Below are 17,469 nucleotides of genomic sequence, written 5' to 3'. Positions count from 1 at the left end.
TTTTTTTTTGATCAATCAAATAACTTTTAGTACTTGCATCATTCTGTGTATATAGTACCCTTTGTGACTCACGGGATATGTAGTGTTTATTGTACAGCACATATGTGTGTATACACACTCCTCCAAGAGCACATATTCTCCTCTCTGAGCCTAAACAGAGACAGTAGCACTTGGGTCTTTTTTATCTAATACAATTAGGTTTTCTTATAATAAACATTTGAATAAATGAATAGTTGGCTGACATTCAAAATAAATGTAATATAGCACAGTATAGATATCGTAGTATATGTACACAGCGAATGCAAAGCATTCAATAATCACACATGCTCTGCCTGCCAGTTGTACACGTCTCCTCTCAGACACCATGAGTTCCATCACACTGTCAACAAATCAGACAAAAGCTGCTGATTTATTTTGGCTGAGTCACTAATAATGTGTCAAGCTAAAAGTATAAAATAGAAGTACAAAATTAGGAAGAACTCACTTCCCACAACTGAGTGAAAAATGTCCCAGGAACACTCTGCAGGAGAAAATCAGGATACCAGCCAGAGAATCAGTTCAAAAACAGGAGATGTCATATCGACTGGTTAGTCTGTAGGTCCACTCACTACAAAACAGTTCATCAACATTAACGTCCCTCTGTCAGTAAAAACATCGTTTGACGTCACTGTCAACGTGGTGTCCAGTGATTTATTGCGTCATCTCCACTGCTGAAGAATTGTTTCTGCAGCTTAACCGTTGTCAGGGCGACGGTTGTTCAGGGTGACAAACGGGTTCGGAAGCTGCGTGGTCGGATCATCATGCTGACCTTTCGTAAAGAGTAATAGTCAGAGTCTTTCCAGGAGTGCCAGACGATCCCATCAGGACCCAGCGGCCCCCGGCCTTGAGGGGTGTAATGGCCTCCCTGCGGGGTCAAGAGGTAGTGAGTACTCTCATGACTTAATGGAACAAAACAATTTAAAGTTCAATCTTTGCGCACTTACTCTGTAGTAGAAGCCGTTAAGGTTGGCGTAGAAGCACTGGTTGTACCACCAGCCACCGTGAGAGATCTCGGCACAGATGTTCCCACTGTCTGGCGTACTGAAGCCCTGCTTGTCGTGGTACCAGCTGAAAGAGTCCTTCACCGTGCCGCTGAAGCCTGACACGTGGAGACGGTACTGATGCTCCTCATCCTCCACACTGCACACATAAGTGATACAAGAGATACAAATGGTTGTGCATGTGTATCCCACCTGCTTGCACACTTCATGACACTGACCTGAAGCTCTGGTAGAGGGCGTGTTTGTACTTGTTGCTCCAGTCCTCTAGGCTTATGCGGAGGCTGTAGTCGCCTTGGGTGCTCAGGTCGTGTATGTGGTCATTGCCCAGCCAGAACTCGGAGTGCAGGTCACCGAATCCGTCCCTGTAGTCCCTCCAGCTGCGGTCAAAGCTCACTGAGCCGTCGACCCGCCGCTGGATCACAGTCCAGCCACCACCTGAGGCAAAAAGACAAGGGGAGGATGTCTTGGGATTGCCCATGATTTCCACTAAGTGCCAGTAGGTGAATTGTTAGGAGGGGGGATGTCTTGTCGATACTGCCATCCCTTCTCAGCCATTCATCCTTCCCTTATGAAAGAGAGTGCTGCAGGTGCAGATAGAGGATTTGTGTGTGCAGGTGAGCATCCTGTAGTCAATGCTGCTAACTAAATTGCATGGCATTGAAGACAACTGGAGGGAATCGCTCTTTTTCTCGCTCTCCCTCGCTCTCCGTCACGAACACACCGACTGTCTGTCACAGTAGAACTGACCACCCACATTGGTGGCTTTTAAAACATCCCAAAAAGATTGAACACACTGTGGCAGGCAGACTCGGTAGATGCCACTTTTGGAAAGTGAATCATCTGGAGATACACAAGTAATATTCACATCAAGTATGGTGAAAATCCATCAATGTATTGTTAAGTTATTTTGTGCACGTGAATGGCATGATAGATAGACTGAGTGGCCAACAGAAAGACTGCAACTCTGGCTTTTCAGATGAAGTACCGTGAAGTAGTTGAAGCAAAGCCAACGTGTATTTTCCTCATGTTCATAGATGAGACTCACCATCTGTGTCCATATCACAGTAAACCTCCACCGGCATGCCTGCCAGTGACGGCACTACAGTGTAGAGGCCTGATCTCCTCACGCCATTGTAGTAGATAGAGGCACAGTCTATGGGGCAGTTCCTCACACGTTGAGCCTCTGACGGCAGAGAATGACAGAGGAGTTAATCAACAGGGACAGTTTGGCGCCCTCTGCTGGCTGAGCATGTGGGTTTGGGAAAATGCGTACCTGGGTGCAGGGCTTCTTGGCCGCTCATGAGAGGGTTGGGATGGACGACGTTGATAAAACAACCAGGGCCTCTTTTTACATTATTCACCAATAGTGTCAGATTGTGGACTTGGTCCTAAACAGAGACACAAACAGTCCAACTATCAAGAAATAGTCAGTGTGCATTGATCCTGAAAAGACCCAGTTAGGATAAGGAGATGCAGTTTACCTGTAGTTCTAAGATCAGAGTGCCCTGGAGGTGCAGCAGGGTGGTGGCTTCAGCATAGTGCACCTCCATCTCATGAAAACGCTGTTCCAGGGAGACGTTCAAATGGTGTTTCTCTTCGCTCTGATGTTATTCACATAAATACACAAACACACAACCAAGGACACGCACAATAACTGAGGTCAATGTAAAAGTTCACTACATGAGCTGTCAAAAGAAATCAAAGGTAACAGTTTTTGGCTTTGTTGCTGTGCAGAGTAGCAGAAAAATGAAATATTTAAAAAATACAATAGTTTTGCTTTGATTAGGAAAAAAAATGGTATATTTTAGTTTTTCATGCACAGAGAAACAACATGCTCAGAGCTCATGCACTCATTTTGCTTTTCCTATTGCTACTTTAAATTTTGCAGCAGTGGTGCATTGCAGAAATTGCATCATCTATAATCTCTTCCCACCATCTCCATGTATCCTCATATACAGTCGATCTCTTTGCACATTAAAACTTGCAACGTCTGCTGCCTGCTCTCAGGACAAAAACGACGCCTCCCCTGTTTGAAAACTCCGCTCACTTCAGTGTGTGGTCTATTCCTAGCCTGGACAGGATAACACTAACTCCCATTACCACCAACCCTGGAGCCCTCTTCTAATGTTCATCACATGAGTGCACTCCACCATCCACCTGTAGCTGCTGAACACTCCAGCTGGAGAGCGAGTCCCTGCTACTGTGTGTAGGCTCACTGCCTGAGACGCATGAGGCAACACGTGGAAGAGTAGGAGGCTAATCCTGTTAGTGACTAAGGTCAAGGACATGCTGCAGGGTAGCCAGCTTGATGGCAGGGCACCACATTACAGGGCAGAAGTGCAGACAAGGAATAACGCAATGCGTTTCCTCCTCTAAGACACAGCACAGGAGGCGGGGGGGTTTAATGGGTGTTTTAAAAAACAGCTGAAATTGAACTGTGTAGAGAGCAGCCATGTGGAAGTGTGCAAAGCTTATTTAAACAAATACATGTCCAGTCTGACAATGTTCTGCGCTGAGGAAATACAAAAACGAGGTCAATGTTTAACAAAAAGTCTAGCTGTGAAATACCACACACAAGAAGACACTACAAAGAGAAAGTTGTTGAACCAATTTAAGTGATAACACAAAAAATTAATTAAGTTTGTTCAAATCAAGATAAAAAGTTGCAGAAACAATTGGCAACTTTTTTTAAATATGTCCAACAATATTCTTCATTCACCTTTGTAAATGAGTCCTGCTATAAGTAAAGTAACCCATCACATAGTCCAAATGTCCATGGAGTCTCCACATAGACTAAAGCAAGTCCACAAAGCGGTTGAAAGGATTGCTGCTGATATTTGACCCGGGTCTGCTAAGTCAATATAGAAATCTCACCTGCAGCTCGAGCACCTTGATGCGGTGACGGTGGTTCCTCAGCTCCTCCTGCAGCTCAGAGATGGTCTCCCTCATCGCCACGATCTGCTGCTTCCTCTCCTCGTTCTCGTGCAGCCAGTAGGAGACCTCGTCCGTGCAGCGGAACATGTCCGGGCACCTCTGCTCGTCCAGCTGAGGCAGCGTGGCCACCATCCGACACATCCCGTTCTCCATCACCTGGTAGATGAAGAAGTGTTTGTGGGCATAGAACATATTATTTGGAGTCTTATCACTACTGAGCAGTAGTGGGATTGAATGATAAGAAGAAACTGCATCCCATTAACAAAGTGAACTATCTGGCTGACAGGAAAGAACATTGTTCAATGGAAAGGGAAAGCAGGACTAGTTTTTGTCTTAATTGCCATTTACAACATAAATTCTTCTGTTTCTCTTGATTTTGATGTTTCTGTCCTACAGTGGTGGAAAGTAACATCAAGCAACATCTTTAAAAATACTGTGTTTATGTACAATTATAAAACATTTGTACTAATTTGTACTAGTTTTCTAGACACACATTACACTTCCCTGCTTTGAGATATTGGCCTGGCTCCCCTTCCCTGTTTTCAGCTCAAATAAAGTCTGTAGCTAAAATTATGCTAAATTAGTTGAATGCCAAAATAGGTAACGTTTTACTAGATTTTATTATTCGCTCTATTCATTTCAATGGGAACAAAAATCTGACAAAATGTTAAATAAATGGTGACAGCTAGTTTAACACCATATACTGTGTTTGCATCTGTGCATTAATCCAAACAATCACCTGGTTAGAGTACTCCCCACACTGGGAGCCGCCTCCATTGCGGGAGGTGTTGTTCAGGTTGTCTGCTTTGGCATCTGGGAGCAACACGATGAGGACACAGAGAGCAGAGCACACACTCCAGCCGGGTTGGTTGTTTGAGGACAGGAGAGACATTGTTGGCACCCGGTTAGTCTGTCCCTGCGGGGGTGACACTCCGGTGTGAATCAGGCTCCTACACAACACAGAAAACAACAGTGATATTTTGCTTCATTTTCACACCTCGTCACAAAAAGTATTTTGCTCTGTATTTGTTTGATTAACGAGACATGAGTTAAGGAAAGTGAGACTGAAGTGGGGTGATCTCTGAAGTCTATCACAATACTGCAGTTTGTCCTCAGGTAGCTCAGTAAAGACACATACACAAGATTAAACATGTCTGATGCTCATGAAGCCAAACTGAGGCCCTGAACTAAACTGAGCCAAATTTAGCTGATCTGTTTTCTAACTTTCTAAATCTTTCTCAATGAGCATGACGACAATACGACATAATGTGGAATGATTCTCTGGTGCAAATATATTTTTCTTTTTCCTGTGGAGGAACAAACACGTTTGCTGGGAGGCTTGAGTCCTCCTTCACTAGCGGCAGGTTTCGGCTCTGACTCTGCCTTTTGCTGCATGTCTTCCTCATTCTCTCCCCGGTTTCACAGTTATGCTGTTCTCTCTATCGAGGTGAAAATGCCCCAAAATAAATGCACCTGTAGTGGTGACGCTTTGACTCACCTCACTCACAGACCATCTCCAAGCCCTTTCCATTTCGGGCTGAGGAGTTCTTCCCATTACCTTCCTCTCCTTCTCCTGTATCTCCTCCTGTATCTCCTCCTGTATCTCCTATGTTTCTTACTCTGAGTGTTTCATGCTCATCTTCCGTCTCTCTCTCTCTCTCTCTCTCTCTCCCCCTCTCTCCCTCTGTCTCTCTCTGTATAGGTATCTTAGTCCCATAATCCACCTGTAAGAGGATTCACAGTGGGATGAAGAGAGGCAGATAAAGTAGGGAGCCAATTAAAAAATGCTGGTTAAAGTGAGACATGCTAGGAAATGAAATATCCACATTTCCTTTGATATAACTTTTATAAATCATTGTGCTGTTTTTGTTTCCTTTTTTCATCAAATTCAGCTGCATCTGTAAATCATGGTCATAATATGTTTAGATTGCACTGGTTATTGTGATTGTGTTGAGACAAATTATATGAAGGGGCATTTTGCTGCAGGACTGTAACAAAGATGGACCTATGGAGTCCATGCATTGCTGCAGAGCTTTAAGTGCATACATTACATGCATCAGCAGAACCCCCACATACTGTGAATAAGCATCACCTACAGGCACAATAATCCCGATCGAAGCTGGTGGTAATGAAGGCCGATCAGAGTGGGAGTACGAGGGGTGCTGATCCTATTACAGAGGCCGAGCCACTCTCTCCATCTTCACACCCTCACACTGTGGCTCGGAAACACAAACAGTTCCAATATCATGAGGAAATTAAGTTGCTAATGACGACCCTGTTACATGACTTTAGGCGCATTTCTAATGCAGCTATTATAAGATTCCTAAACCAGCTGTCTGCACTGTGACTGTGCAACATTGATCTGCTCCAGGCTTGTTTCTCCAGTACTTTCTACTTCTGGATACGTCTGAGATGCTTGCAGGGCCACATGGTGGCACCACGTAACAACTTAATTACCGGAAGGTCTTAAAGCTTCATGTGCCTGCAGAGAAACACAACAAGCAGCAAATAACTCAAATGAATTACAAGTCGAGATAGGAGTGAATTTGCTGCTGTTGTGGTGCTGCTGTGTTTTATTGATCCATTTCAACTAATTAATGATTTATTAACAATATGATAAACTCAGCTGTTTACATTCTCAAACCTTCACTGTTCTGTGAGAAAAACATCATTATTTAGAAAGTCTGAAGTGTTTGGCTCACAAACTGTGGACCCAGCTGATGATCCCTTTATGGACACAAGTGGAGAAGTGACATTTATTTATGGACTCATACTTATAATTCAGCTGAATTTATAATTTTGACCTCATTTGCAACTTCTGATACAGCCTTTAGAAATAACCTCATGTCAGTGAAGACATGAAGAAAAGCTGTTTACTATTTTTTTGCATTTAAATCGGTTTACATCGATGAATTATTCATTATATGAAAAAAGGCAGGTAAACATTTGTTATTATGCTAAGTGGCTTTTTGCCGTGTGTCGACATCAAGCTAAAAGCTGAAGCTGAGCAACTCGACAGTTTGACGTGATGGAGGACAGGTGGTAATGTTTTAAGAAAGTGAATGGAGATGGGTGGGGGTGTAAGAGTTGGGCAAACAGGACAAGAATGGGAGCAAAGACAAAGAGTTTGAGCTGATTTATCTGACTTTCTGCATCAGACTCCCACTAATTTAGTGTTAGTTGAAAGGCTAGCTGCCCGCTGTGAGTCTGCAGATCGATCATATGTGACTTAAAGGCAAACGTCCATCACACTGAGTGAAACGACTGTTACTGAGTGTGGGGGAACCAGTGTCAATTAGATTTTCATGGAAAACATGTTTGAATGAATGTATATATATATATATATGTATAGAGAGAGAGAGAGAGAGAAGGGAGAGCGATCGTACATCTCGTACGTAAATCCCAGTTCAAATCCTTTGAGCAGACACAGCTTGCTGGCTCCAGTGTCCACAGAGAGGATTGATTGGGTCTATGAAGTGTTATTTCTCAGGCGCATACAGATGACTGACCTGAATAAATGAATGCAGAGGTTTCCATACGTAAGGTCACTTAATGGTCTCATTAGTATGAAAATATGTGTGGATCCTGTGCTGTGGCCTTCACTGTCATCAGATTTAAACCTAGTTCTAGATGTGTGTGCAATTTGGTGCAGAACCTAATAAAAAAAGCATTATGTCTAATGCTTCACTTTTGTGGAATATTGTTCTCTCTGCCTCCCTCATTCACTCACTCACACCCCCAGCACAAACGATCCCCCCTAGAATCTAGTACAGTTCATGCCTCCACCCAATGGTCTCCTTCTGAAACCACATTTAAATTCACTACATCTTGATTTTTATTTGGATCTGCACCAGATTTCACACACTCAATCAATATCTGTCTCCTAAACCTTCATCCATCATGTATAATGTATCCTTTGAGGTCCTGGGGGGAGCTGGAGCCATCCCAGGTATAATCTAGACAGGTCGCCAGAGTATTACAGGGCCAACATCCACAGACCAACATCCACAGACAACCATTCACACCCAGAGAAAAACCCACACAGACACGGGGGGGTGAACTCCACACAGAAAGATGGAACCAGAAAGCTTCTTGCTGTGACGCAACACACCACCATGCCACCCCACTCCCCTAAACATGCCTGTTTTTATCCCCTCAAGATATATGAATTATTCTCGGAGAAATTTAGGAGAAATGTTGTAAAAAATCGCCACTTTAAGGAAAGTGAAAAAATGTCTTGTATCAGCATACTGATCCTGATCTGCACCAGAACTGAATGGGTTGTTCTCTGACCCATCCCTTCTCCTGACACAAGTTTCACGGTAACCTGACCAGTAGTTTTTGTGTAAATCTGCCAACAAACAAACACATTTAACAAACACATCCATACAAATATTATCCAAGTAGAATATTGTGCTAAATTTAGTCTTAGCATTCTTGGCTACGGACACCTGAGTTCTTTACAGCTGTGGCGTAAAGAGCTTCTGCCAACTAATAAATGAACAGTCACATCAGAGGAGATTACTGAAAAGCCTCTGTGTATCGACCCACACAGTTCTCCACATATGAATGAACTTTATTTCTCCTTTAGAAAGATTTAATGAATTGTGCATCCTCAGGGCAGTTTCATTCCAAAAATAAAATGCTAGCCCCCTCTGAAGTGACGAATAAATAGAGTCTGGGTTGAGAGCTGAGGGTGAGAGGCTGACAATTTACTGAGAGAAACGGCGTGAGCGGGTCCTCATTAGCAGCAGAGAGAGAAGGTGCTTCTGTCAAGTGTGATTCCAAATATAAATCGGATGGAATAGGACCGACATTTTAGCAGACAACTTGCTGTGATGAGCAGATGAATATCTACAGATGCATGAATTCATTCCACCAGCGCCGTGACCTGCACGCTTAACCTTTTGCTTTTCAATAAGCTTGTTCATCTAGCCCTAGCCACAAGTCGTGTCATCTGTCTGTGACACATAAAATGCAGCAAGAGCTCCTGAGCATCCACATCAATCAATAAATCAATGAATTAATCAATCTTAATCAGAGGGCATGATGCATCTCCAAAATCGTCTGGATGGAGTCAAAGCCAAAACACCAGGGAGTTGTTGCTATTATGCATCATGTCAACCTAATCTTATTCTTAATCTTATTCTTATCCGTCACATATACATGTTTTCTCTAAACTCTCAACACAAAAACAAAAACTCAACCCAAATACAACTTGTATTTGGATTTCAATCAATGTTAAGAAAGCACTAAGCAGTGAACTCATTGCCAGCTCTTATGTTTCTACAAAACAATGTCCTGTCAAACATCTTGTCAGGTTTTCACACAGGTAGAGCTCCTCTCCAAAATGATGAAGTGTGTGCGTGTGTGTGTGTGTGTGTGTGTGTGTGTGTGTGCGTGTGTGTGTGTGTGTGTGTGCAAATTAAAAATCATTCTTGTGACTACTTTGAAGTATCTCTGAGAGGAGAAACAAATATCACAAACCATTAATGACTACAGCAGAGATACAGATCATCAAAGCAGCCTCTATTAATTGCACATAAAATAGATTCAGTGACTTGTAAACCGTGTCTGCTTTGACACTTTAATTTCTCCACAGATAATTTCCTCAAAATTAAATTACTTGACATCACATGAAAAAAATATTTCTTTAAAAGCGGTTTGAAAATCAAAATATGTGACACGGGAGAATGTCAATGAATGAACTAATCAAGGTCAGAAAGAGAGAGATGTGGTCATGGGGAACAATTCCACTTCATATTTTTTTATGGAAAGTTTATTCACACTCTGACGTGTCTTGTTTCGCTCAGCAGTTGTCTCTCTCTCTGGTGTTGTTCTGTCTTGGGGGCCTGTGTATGAGGTGCAAATCAAAAGCAACAGGAGATGACAGAGCATTTAACACGAGGGACGAGAGCAGAGGCTCAGCAAGGCAGCAGGAAAACAAGATTGAGAGTCTACCGTTCTACCTTGCACTTTCTTCTAACACTAACAAGCAGATATATTTAGTGGGTTTGATCTTAGTTTAGCATTTCAGCATGAGGGGGGTGTAAATGTCTGAAACTAAATTCATGAAAATACATCTTCTAAATCCTGAGATATTTTGCTTTTACTTAAAATCTTACTTTCTGCTCACAAAGCCTGTAACATTTTTATCCCTTATTAAATCAATTCTGGTTCAATGCTCTACCCACAGCTCACTTAGGCCACACTGTAAAGAATTGACTGTAGAATTTACAGTAAATACCTGGAAAATAAAGTTGGATGTAAAGATCAGAGTTTGAGATACAGATTATCTCAGAACAAACTCACATTACAAGAAAAATTATTTTCACTTGAATATTTCAGGATAAACTTTTAAACCTGTCAGCCACAAGTTGCAACTAAGTCAGGTAGTGTTAAAACTGACCGTATACAATACATCCGCAAAACAACAAGTCGACCCTTTCCAGTCTAAAAACTAAAGATTTCTTTGTTGCTGCCCTGAGCTTCAGTCCGCATCACATCCTGCCCATCAGTCGATAATTCCAAATCTAAATGCAACCTTTTCATGCCCTGTCCACTCTAATGCAGAATATTTTTCCTCACCCAGTTTTTCTAAAAATCTATCAATGAATTAATTTAAAGCCAAACATATCAGTCTCATGGTGGTACTGCAGGAAAAGTCAGGGTCGCTAAGACCATCCCATTTCTCCACATGTAGCTTAAAATGGGACCTGAACAGGCACACCTTCATCTCTACGTCTTAGAAACAGTTTGGCAACTTTAAGCATTTCGTCAAAAATTTGATGAAAGCTACTGATTAAATAAGACAGTGTTGATTTTTCTATCCACATACCCTCTGGCCAGATGAAGCCCAGGAGACACGTGAGGATCGGACAAGAAAAGAGCACAAAACCCTCATGTGCACATAAGCTCTGCCTGCATGGCCCAAAACATGTTAATGCACGTCCGGGGGATAGAGACGATCCCAGTATTGATTGGATAATTGTTACAGTTGTGTAAGACCTCAGCAGTTGTGAGTCACAACACATTTCTGACCTGTCGTTGTAAAATGCTGGACCCACCTGACCCTCACGTCACTTTGGTTACATTCTCCAAAGCCTCCACTGTGACACACAGTAACATGGACTGTATCCGACATCCTTATTCACAGCATGTGGCTTCTCTCCAGCAGAGCGAGGTGCTGAATGAATGTTTTATGAATGCGATGCCTTTCCGTGTGTATGCTCTCCCCCTGCTGATGACGCAAAAGGGGACTGTGGTGGTTTTCTGTCAATTGCATTATCCATACGGACTGTTTCACTGCTCGCTAAAGCTTCTGCTGATTGCTGCGAGAGGATAAAGCTGCTTCCACTGCAGCAACACACACACATTCACTGCTGGTGGGGAAAAAACTGATGTAGGAGGAAGTGGACCTGAAAGACTTTATCTGAACTGTTGTGTTCTATGTCAGGTTTTAAATAAAGAATTAAAGATGGCTAATTAGCCGTTTTCTAGCTTTTCTACAGACTTTTTTATCCATGGAGGGATATTCGCCTCAGTGCTGGCCTGGGGACTATTTTTCAGACATTCGCAGAATGAATGTTAATTGTTAACATCAATAATAATAACATTGCATCGTTGACTCTTTATAAAGTTTAAAGTGGCTGCCTGCAGATTTGGCCATAAACCCCACCTCCCCCATGTTAGAGAATGGGACATGGACCAAGCTAAAAAGTCAACAAACAGTTAAATTCTGTCATTAACTTCTTATCACACTGATGTTTGTTCCCCTGTTAATTTCTCTGGCTGTCAGGTGAAAAATGCATCGGTGAACCCCAATTACACATCTCATCTCTTTTTTTTCAGATCCCAAAAAATACATTTGTCGCCAGTTAAATTCTCTCCATAGTGGTGTGTCGTCTCTCTGATTCTCACTGCCGTCTGTGTTTATGTATTGTCACTAAACTCACTGACCGTTTAGTTTTTTGTTTCTGTTTGGACACTTGAATCAGTTCATCTGACTTGGTGTGTTTTGTTCTTGGTCCCGGCCGAGCTGTGAAAATGACTCACACTTGAAGAGTTTTATGTAATCTAGTGTCAAGTAATTGTATGTATTGTGAATGAAAATGGTGTTTTTCACTCTGTCGCTTTCGGCACTGAATTGAACAACTTACTAATTAGCATGACAATGTGTGAAAATCTTTTGTGACAAACTAGATTTTGGATCCATGGTAGCAAGTCCAGTTATTACAGCAGCTCGAACAATCACGAGTGATGTTAAGCCCCATTTTTACGGCATTGAATTAAAACCAAACTAACCTGAAAAATGAACACTTGCTCACACATCAAAGTGATGGAAAAAATACCTAAAATAACAGAAACCAGCCCTAAATTACATTCTGCCTGACATGACATCGTAACCATGGCAACGACAACACATTTACGAGACAGAAGAGTCTAATTCCTGTTCGGACAAAGGTGTAGGAACAAATGATGAAAACAGAGAAACCTAGGATGGATGTTTGCATCTGGCAACAGAGGATGGAATCCTGCTCTTTTGCTTTAATGACTGACAGACGACTGATGAGTTTCCATAATCCCTCAGACTGTCCGTCAAAGTATAACTCCATCCTCCCACTGTGGCCTGCTGACTTACTTTGTGCCCACTTTCTGTTCTCATCCCTTTGGTATGCTGTCTTTTTCATTGCATTTGCATAATGATGATGACTGGGGGAATGTGTGTTTGTGTGTTCAGCCATTCTGCAGCCTGGCAGTCTTTAATTAAAGGATCCTGATGCCTCTATCAGGACTATTACCAGGCTTTACTGGGTTTCCCTGTTGATAGTAACAAGAGACTGATTACCAATCTTTAAAGCTGGAAATTCCACATCCTTTATTGTATCAACTAGTTGCAATTGATTGGGTGTAAACATAAGAAACGAGATCATCATCAGTGCGTTCTAAGAATGAAGCGGAGTAGATGACTGATGGCTGTATATGGTAGTGTTGTTTCTGGTTCACTTCCATGATACAAAGTTGATGCCTTGTGTAGCCAGTTAGCAACAATGCTAATGTTTAAAGGTCAGAATGGGGAAATGCATATGGGGCACACCAGAGAGGACATCTCTCATTCGCAAACTTGGCATAGTTGGCTTTTTTGTGGATTACTTTTGGGTCATCAATGGGAGTTAGGTAAATGGGTGAGAGTGGATAACCAATTAAAAGCCATAGTCTGTAATATTATGTATTATTCCTAGATGATGAAGTGAAATGTATTACTGAACTGCCATAGGCATTAAAACCATTGAAAAATGATCTTCATTGTTCTTACATATCTAAAGCAAGGTCACATCTCATCACGTCTGCTCAGTTTACTCAGTGGAAATTATCTTTCATATTTCATTCATCAATTTAAAGTTCTGGACTCCAAAGTCAAGATAAGGTAAAAATAATTCCTCCTCGAAAAGCTTGAAAGTCACAGTTATTTTTCAGTTGAATAAACATAGAAAATATCTTTGAACCCAGAAGTTTTGATTGTAATGACTCCGACTGTAAGCGTGACCCCAATTCTGGAAAAGTGGGATGTGTGACACCATAGTAACCCGTCTTTCAACTGCCATAAATAAAGAATAAGAGGCTTTCATAAGTGATGAAGTGTCATGAGTTAAATTGAAAAGCTGAAGGGGTTTAATCTAGCAAAATCATTTCAGAAATGACAGAGAGACAGATGCAGAAACCGAGCAATAGATAAGATGAAATGTGTACACAAAGCGGTATGAAGGAGAGGTCACCACTTGATGAAGTGGTTGTTAAGAGACAGGTTTCTATTACTGCACTAACCAGCAGTTTCGAGGACAATATTCATTTCAGCTTGAGAAGACGTCAACTGGGAGACGCTAGATATTTTTATTGTTTACCAGCTGCTTCTGGGTGATATTTGACTTTTTGAACAAGATTGTGGTTTGAATACTACTGGAAACATTTTGGATAATGCAAGTACAGACTTATACCCCAACATAAATAACATGGTTTAAGGTGTTTTTAGACATCGTAATGAAGAATTGTTACATATTGTGCGATTTGTGTTGTGTCTGTTCACGATTATTCAAATCTCTCTCCAAATTTTATTTGACTCCAAGTCTCTTGAGACAAAGGTAATGAAAACTGCATTCCTGAATTAAATGAGGGACTTTATTTCAGCCAGATGAGAGGGGTAATTTAATTTCTCTAAATTTAAGGGTCTCTTCGTTTAAGTGAAGCCTCCATTCAGTTTGAGTCTCATCCTTCCGTTTTAGTGCTGCTTCAGTTTGTTGTTACACAGGACGCGTGTGTGCATGTATTTAACACTATGTGTGTATGTATTCACACACTTACACATTTTGTAAGTGATGCATATTCCACAGTTTACCATTTTACACCTCCAATCAAAAATAATTCTTTATTTTGTTGCATCTCTGTCCCAAATGATCAGATTAGAAGCTTCTGCACACCAGTACACTGCTAACTATGGCATTCCTCTTCTAACTCTGCATGAAAAATTCAAATTCTGAGAAAGGTGGTAAGATGTGATTTTTCTTGCACTAGTTTTCCCAGTATTTTCATGGGCCATAAAACAATTTAATATGAGTTTGCATTAAACATGATGAATTTTACATTGACAACTTGAGGTGTGCAAGCTCCATAAATCCAAAAACCCGTGGGGTGATCCACAGTGAAATGGATCTGGTTCAAAGGACAATATATAAGACTCAGGCTTATGCATAGAAATGATGGAGGCTTAATTTTACATGAAATGATGCGTGCAGACAGAGAGTCAAGACGAATGCTATCTTGAGGCACAATCATTCTTCCCTCATTTAATTTGTTCTGAAAGCCAACATCATTTTTTACAATATAATACCCCAGTGGAGTCCAGTTAGCAAAATGTCACTCGACTTCCATCAAATTTCAAACTTACGTGGCCTTCATCTGTTTGGACAGATCTGTTACATCCAGCTGAGTGAAAACGAGACTTTCATTGTGCATCACATGTGTAAGTGTCCTTGTGGGAGAGGGCAGGGCAATAAAACAATGTGCATAATTATCGCAATATAATTCTCATCAATAGAAATATAACAGAAGTTGAACATATATTGATATAATGCTTATGCATTGTGCAAGCAGGAAGAAACATGGACGCTTCACCTTGGCAGCATCTTTTCCTTTGAATACTTGTATCATCACCTCTCAACACTGTGCTCTCTCTGAGAGATGATGCACTATAAACGGCCCTTCAGATCCAACTCAGATTTAAAAAGGGCTATGTTTAGGTTTGAATTGGAAAATAAGCAGAATGGATCGAGGATAACTTTAATGACAGCCAACAGGTAACACCTGGTGTTTACAGTCTTGTACCTTGTTGTTGTTCAATCTCGCACTGTGTCTTAGTCGGCTAATGGAGCTTGAGATGCCAGCAGCGAGAGAAACACTTGCAATTACAGAGCGGGCAACGTTTCTTCCTGGAAAGTGACTCGGGCACTCAGTGAGACAGCTACATCAATTGCAGAGCAGTAAACAACAGGAGAATGTCTGAGCCAACACCTCATCATGCAACATTCTGTACAAAGAAGAAACACTGAGAATTACCGATTTCATCTGGCCCGAGCTGAAATTTCTGTTGTTGCAGCCATCTGGTTAACTGCTCCTCGGGTTGTCGGCTATACTTGAAAAGAATGAACAGCCCACAGCACTTATGTTTCACAGTGGTGCGAAGAAGAGACCATAGGACGAGCTTTTCCTCACTGCTGCCTGTTCAGAAATGTTTGCTCTTTGAACTCCAGCAGAGAAAGAAAGTGTAGCTTCAGGAGAAAGATGTTTCCTGCCGCAGAATACAGTCTGTGAGAAAATCTTTCTTATGAGCAAACAGTTAATGCATTTGAGATCTCACCACTTCCAACATTACTGTAATTCTTATTGATTAACGATGTTTCTGAAAACACAATTTATTTGTTAAAATGAAAAACATTTGTGTCTTCACCCCATGACACTGAAAAGGTCCAGCAGGTTTTAGTCAGAGAGTCAAACTGTAGCTTTAGAAAAGTGCATATATACCAGATAAATTGTGGCGTTCATCTTTAAATCCGTTGCACAACACACTGCAGTTTTTGCTGCAATTAGTCATCAGTTTTCTTTTCACTGTCACGCCCGTCAGCAGAGTATACGAATACATTTTTCTCAAAGATTGTTTCTGATTTCTGGTTTCTCTCATAGTTTTTCTTGTCACACCGATCACTGACTCATTATAATTTGTGTTGGTGTATCAACAGAGCATTGCACCGTGGCTCCATCAACCAATCGCTACAGCTCCGACTCCAAAAGCATCATCCGTCTTTATATACAGTCTTTATGTTTTCCTCAAACAACATCATCAAACCACAGAGACCTATTCTCAGTATTCTCTCTTTGGACCATTTGAGGTTCAACGATTTAAGAACGATTGCTGTGACACAATGTGAGCAGGGAGACTAATGGACGCAAGGGAGCAGAACAGATTGCAATTTATTTCAAGGGTGTATAGAATACAGAAAAAGATCCACTTGAAAAGAATGATCTTTAAGAGCTATAACAGAGACGAAGTTCTTGATGCTGGACCATTTTTGCTGTGTTTTGTGGAATTTTACAAATGCTTTGTATTAATGGGCTGAACTATTGTTCCCACATTTAAATTATAGTGTTTTAAATGTGGGCACTCATAAAAAATATGAAATTAATGATATATAACACAATAAAAAAGCAAATACGAGTCCCTGCATAATTTTCCAGTAATGAGAATGCTTATTTGAGAAAAGGGAATCTCAAGGACCTTTGAGTGGCCCTTCACTTTTAGTGAAATCCCCAGTTGTGAGTAATGAATTTTTAAATAGCTAACAGTCTATTTCGAAGAAACAGAAGAGTATTTAAAGCAACAGGCTTGTGTAGCTGGAGTCCCTACCTTTACAAATATTATAATGCTGTAGTCATGCTGTATTGTCAGTATCAGCTGTCAATAATGACATTTCCAACATTTTATAGCGTCAAATAAATATTTAAAACAAAACTTTCTGGCAAAGTGACAGAAAACGCCTTTGAGAACATTTCCGTGTCCCATACACTAACATGGAGGAGGCATGGTTTATGACCTATTCTCAAGCCAGCCACCAGGGTTCAATCAAGACAATTTGGCTTCACTTTAAGGGAGCTGTTATCTCATCCGTCTTCGTTTAAACCCTGTATATGTAAAAAGCACTCATTGCGTACTTTGGTTGCACTTCTTGTCCTCGTCCCCTACACTTTGTCTTAATGACCACATTTATCAAACTTTCTCCAAAACAACTTACTCAATCGTTTTGGAGAAAAGTGCCAAGCAAGTGAATGTGGATGTAAATTCACATATAAACTGCTGCAGGTAAACAGAAAGTCATAGATTAATATTATGTTCCAGCCCATATCCGTTCGTCTCCAGTATCATTTCCAAACAGATGCCACATGTTTC

At 41.2% G+C, this 17,469-nt stretch overlaps 1 protein-coding gene across 1 annotated transcript; it reads right to left on the bottom strand.

Annotated features, from left to right (window-relative positions):
- Positions 1–68: 68 nt before the first annotated feature.
- LOC109636043 (angiopoietin-related protein 7) lies at positions 69–5,632 on the bottom strand. The gene is made up of 9 exons (XM_020097539.2): positions 5,473–5,632; positions 4,714–4,924; positions 3,915–4,130; positions 2,522–2,641; positions 2,314–2,428; positions 2,086–2,223; positions 1,259–1,475; positions 984–1,179; positions 69–904 (listed from the first exon to the last, which is right to left on the bottom strand). The coding sequence occupies exons 2-9, from the start codon at positions 4,864–4,866 to the stop codon at positions 758–760; spliced, it is 1,302 nt and encodes a 433-aa protein (XP_019953098.2). The 5' UTR covers positions 4,867–4,924; positions 5,473–5,632; the 3' UTR covers positions 69–757.
- Positions 5,633–17,469: the final 11,837 nt, after the last annotated feature.

Source organism: Paralichthys olivaceus, chromosome 19 (assembly GCF_024713975.1).
Source record: "Paralichthys olivaceus isolate ysfri-2021 chromosome 19, ASM2471397v2, whole genome shotgun sequence".
In the NCBI taxonomy this organism is placed as follows: domain Eukaryota; kingdom Metazoa; phylum Chordata; class Actinopteri; order Pleuronectiformes; family Paralichthyidae; genus Paralichthys; species Paralichthys olivaceus.
Note: the sequence above shows the minus strand (reverse complement) of the source record. Positions and strands in the feature narration are given on the sequence as shown.

Excerpts from the sequence above, each read along its gene's own strand:
- LOC109636043 (XM_020097539.2), bottom strand. The coding sequence starts at position 4,866 with ATGTCTCTCCTGTCCTCAAACAACCAACCCGGCTGGAGTGTGTGCTCT. Across the intron at positions 4,131-4,713 it reads GTGGGGAGTACTCTAACCAG|GTGATGGAGAACGGGATGTG; the intron begins GTGATTGTTTGG and ends TTCATCTACCAG. Across the intron at positions 2,224-2,313 it reads CCAAGAAGCCCTGCACCCAG|AGGCTCAACGTGTGAGGAAC; the intron begins GTACGCATTTTC and ends CTCTGCCGTCAG.